The sequence below is a fragment of the Sinocyclocheilus rhinocerous genome, unplaced genomic scaffold (genome assembly GCF_001515625.1).
Source record: "Sinocyclocheilus rhinocerous isolate Xijiao unplaced genomic scaffold, SAMN03320098_v1.1 scaffold262, whole genome shotgun sequence".
In the NCBI taxonomy this organism is placed as follows: domain Eukaryota; kingdom Metazoa; phylum Chordata; class Actinopteri; order Cypriniformes; family Cyprinidae; genus Sinocyclocheilus; species Sinocyclocheilus rhinocerous.
The window spans coordinates 301,261-305,757 of record NW_015641038.1 but is presented as its reverse complement, the minus strand read 5'-3'; the positions used below and the strand labels follow the sequence as shown (position 1 = coordinate 305,757).

Sequence of the window (4,497 nt, the reverse complement as noted above, 5' to 3'; positions counted from 1 at the left end):
TTTGGTCTAGAATCGAAGTACTACATGTCTGCCATCTAGTGGTAGGGAATACAAATGAGATATTACACCATATTAGGAACTACAGTCTATTTTATTAAGTATGACGTCTTGTCGCAATTTTGCGACTTTGGCGCTTAAGAGGGTTAATACCTCCGTGATTGACCTTACAGGTGATACACACCTCTATCCTGACTCGTTTCTTTGTGTCTTTGGGGACATCGAGTGATGTAGATGTCTCCACTTTCGGTGTGAAATCTTTGGTGGAGTCCTGTGTGGGCTCTGCTTTAGGCTCAATGAACAATGTTTTTACTGTGACAGATTCCTCAATAACTTCTCCAGCTCCTGAAAGACAAACACATGCTGTGCTTCAACTGCAATATCCAACATGAAGGGATCAGATTGTGCACCTAGAATCGATGAGGCACTTCTTACCCGATCCTGATCCAGAAGTGAAGTCGTCATCATCTTCAGGGTAACCTCCTGACCCCGCCTCCTCCAGGTATAAGTCATCGGTCGAGGAGGTGGATTTGGCCGCAGAGACTGCTATCTGCAGAGGTAAAAGTTAACAAGAAGTCATAAAAATGGAGATTAAGACAGAAAGGAGTAGGGTTTTTGGCTTTCATTGTCTGTCTCTTTTTGCTCAAACCCCTCGACTCAAAGGACCAGAGGCTATGAAATCGATTTTTTTTCAGTAATGTGTTTGAAACTAGTAAACTGCACATCTTGCCACATGATGAATGAGTATTTTCTGTCTGCCCTGCTTACTGAAGAAATCTGAAAGTCAATATTTTCTGCCTTAACACATATTATACACAGCCTAACCTTCTCATCAGACACAAGACTCAGCGCAGACACAAGCCCAGCAGCTACAAGTAAAATTTGCTCCACAACCGAGCATTCAGAATGAACTGCAGACTCAGCAGTTTCTGTAGAGCCACATTATGACATTTTAAAGCACTGCAGAAACTTTCCAACAACAGGTTCATTCTCAGGAGCCCAAGTGCACCGCCTCCAAAGGAGCAAATTAACACTGCATTTGATTAAAATTACATCGTCATTCTTTTCAGTGCATACACTCCCACTTTCTATGCCAATTAGGTTTATTATACATTGTTCCCCATTCACAAAACTCACTCATTTGCCTAGTACAATTAACGCTGCGCTATTAATTTTATCAGGATTTTATCAAGTGTGGCATTTGTGTGCATATTCAAGCAATCATGGCAGCAGTAATTAAATGATGAGAAAATGATGGAGTAGAATGTTATAATCTGGCATATTTCCAGACGCGCTGTGTAATGAAGCGCAGTTTATGCATTATAAAGAGCATATTCAGGTGTCTAGTTCACAGTGACGGAGAGAGAGATAGTCTCAAAAAAAAACCAAAAAAAAAAAACCTGTGAAACATAAAACTATGAAAATAACTGATTATAAACTAAATGTAATAAAAAACATTTAAATATAATAAAATTAAAATGTAAAATATCTGAAAATTAGTTACTCATGTTTAAGAGTACTATTAGATTTATAAACGTGAGAAACCTAAAACTATTAAAAAAATTATCGTGAAAAAATGTAATAAAATACAAATATATTACCTGAAAATTGGTTACTTTATTAAGTTGATCATTTTAAGTTGACCCACCATAAGAATACTTAGATTTATAAAATTAAGAGACACATAAAACTTTTAAAATAATTGTGATAAAAAATAAAATAAAATAAACATGACCAATCACAATAAATAAATAAAACATAATAATAATAACAACACCACCACACTATATTTAAATATCTGTGCCAAGTTTAAATCACACTGTTCCAGTGTAGCACAGACGGGGATACACTATCAAGTGACGATATAATCTGGATGACTGTACATTAACTATCTGTAGAGGTTTTTTGTGGTAGTGCTAATCATGTTGCTTTGTGTTATTTGGTCTTTGTGGAGTAGTTTACCAGCCCCATGGCAACCAGCATTGAGCATCAGTCCAACCCTGCCTGTGACCGTCTCTCCATACTGATGCGGCCTAGAAAAGGGCCCATAATATGGTCACCATAAATCACACTAGAGGGCCCGGGAATGAAGCGCAGAAAGTCTGTGGCACACATAAGGTGCGAAAACGCCAAAAAGTAGGTAGTTCCACAATTTGTTCTGGTACTATGAAAAGGTTCCCGCGGTGCGAAAGGCCCTATTCTGGTATCTTTGTTTTAAGAGCTGTCCCTATTCTCAGCTGATACAGCCAGAGTCAATTAACACGTACTGATTTTTCTTCATGGGTAGGGGGACAGAAGAAAAAGACAAAGACAGACTGAGAAAATTGTTTTCCTACCGAAAACACTTTTGGGGAAATTTGTTGTTAATGAATGTATACAAAACTTTTAGTGATGTGTATTCATGTTTGTGAGACCTAGTTTCTTCTTTAAAAAGAGCCTAAGCCATTTCTCACAAAGAGGTAGACCTGTACAGAGGATGGTGAATGAACAATGATAAAACAGAACAATAACCAGCTCATTCAAAAGCAGCAGTGACTTCCCACAAAAACGCATTCAAGCCAAAGTCCTGATCAAAGGAGGAATTTGTTCAAAGCAACTTTATCTTAACCTTTCTAACCCAGCACTGCTTTTCTCTCGGTAGACAATTCACTTGGCCGGCCCACACGACACTGCTGTTGATTTGGTCAAATTCTTTCTCCACTGATTGAAATGCAAAGTACAAAGGACACAATTATCTGGGCCACACACACAGGCGCATCAGCTATGCTCGATATCTTGAGTCAATTCTCTTTGTCAATGGGATTCTAGTCAAAGTTCTATAATGAGGTGTCTAATGTGTCTTTATGTCTGGCTATAGACAATAAACAGCCCACAGAGCTCTTAAGATGCTTTCAAAACCTTTTGAAGGAATGCATTTTACTTGAGTGCTCTTGAACAATTAGTATTTAGCTTTAAAAAAACTAAACAAATTGCACCAGATTAATGAGATTCTTTTGTGCTCGAGTTGTGTATTTATATTCTGTGACCAGCATGGAAAATTTAAATGTGCAACCAACAATTATTGATGATTGCTTAGTCAAGCACTTCAAGTTAGGGCTATTAAACGTTGGCACACAACTCATCCCACACCATTTGTTCCAAGCACATGAATGATACCTACAACTAGGCCTAGGCGATAAAACGGTATCGATATTTATCTTCGATAACGATAGAAAAAATGTTCGATATAGTGCACGATATAGGCACGTGCTATGAGTGAGACAGACAGCACACACAAACACGAACACATGCTGACTTGAGTGCTGTGCCTGCCTGTGATGAGGAGATTGTGAATAAAGAATGAATATTAGTCGAATTTAAAATAAACATTTGCATTTGAATGTTAGGAGTTCGAGGGAGCGTCATTAGTGGCGCGCGAGATGCAGTGATGATGATGTAAGTGACGTTGTTTCATTTGAATGTTTTGTTAGTTTAGCCCACGAGACGCGTCGGTGCTGCATTATTCATTCAGAATATTAGAGAAATATAGAAGCTCAATCCGGAGAAGATCTTGATTAGTTTAAAACTAGGGATGCTCCGATCAGGATTTTTGCAGCCGATACTGAGTACCGATTTCTTGTCATGGTGATCGGCCGATATCGATGCCGATTCTGATGCTTCAAGCTTTATATAGACTGTTTCATCGGGCACACGCGCCTGGCCCGAAGTTAACTTACGGTCTGTGTTTGTTTATCAGTCTGGCTATGGCGCCGGCTACAAACGCAGTTAAAGTTAAGGTGATGAGTAGACTGAAGTTGGGCTCAGGTGGTTGTGCTGTGGGATGTGTTTCCCATACATTTATTTATTTGTGGCGCTCACCACAATATCAAAACTGACGGATTTTCCAAAAGGCTTTGTTGAATAAACATGAGCACGTACTGCACATTTAAAAATCAAAACGAGGTGCGGGTGTTTTTATATCACTGTATTTCTTAAGGAAGACTATCTTTAGAAAATTTTCGATGTCATTTTCATTTCATCTTGCATGTTATATGCCTGATAAAGCAGCATTTGTGAGCTCAGCGCTGCGTTGTGTACAGCCATTACTGGGGAAATCTGTTTCTCCCGCTTTAAAGCACCTCCTGCTCTCAGAGAATGAATTAGCATTTTTATTAAGTCCGTCTGATTTACGCAGCAAACTTATTTTGCTTTTCCTATATCCACGGGCGCTGCGGATAATCCACGGGTCGGGTAATAAAAAATGCATTCTGCTTATTTGCGGGTGGGTCGCGGGTGGATAAAATAAATCATAAATTATGCAAATATTAACTACATTTTTTTTATGAGGCAGACGATTTTGTGTGTGTGTGTGTGTGTGTGGGTGTGTTAGTTCACCTGATCGGGAAGTTGCAGTGACAGAAACGGTGACATTCCAGATAAAGTTTGAAAGGAGTAAAGCCTGTGTTAAATCTATTCAGTAGGCTAATATGGCCAAAGAAGATATTTTGTTTTATAAATAAA

General features: G+C 38.7%; 1 protein-coding gene across 1 annotated transcript in view; it reads right to left on the bottom strand.

Moving 5' to 3' along the window:
- LOC107754266 (syndecan-2-A-like) overlaps nucleotides 1-4,497 on the bottom strand; it is a 39,217-nt gene that overhangs the window by 2,606 nt on the left and 32,114 nt on the right. Inside the window, exons 2-3 of the mRNA XM_016570645.1 lie at nucleotides 433-547; nucleotides 182-342 (exon numbers count right to left, since the gene is read on the bottom strand). Coding sequence (XP_016426131.1) covers nucleotides 182-342; nucleotides 433-547 — 276 coding nt within the window. The remainder of the gene's footprint in view (nucleotides 1-181; nucleotides 343-432; nucleotides 548-4,497) is intronic.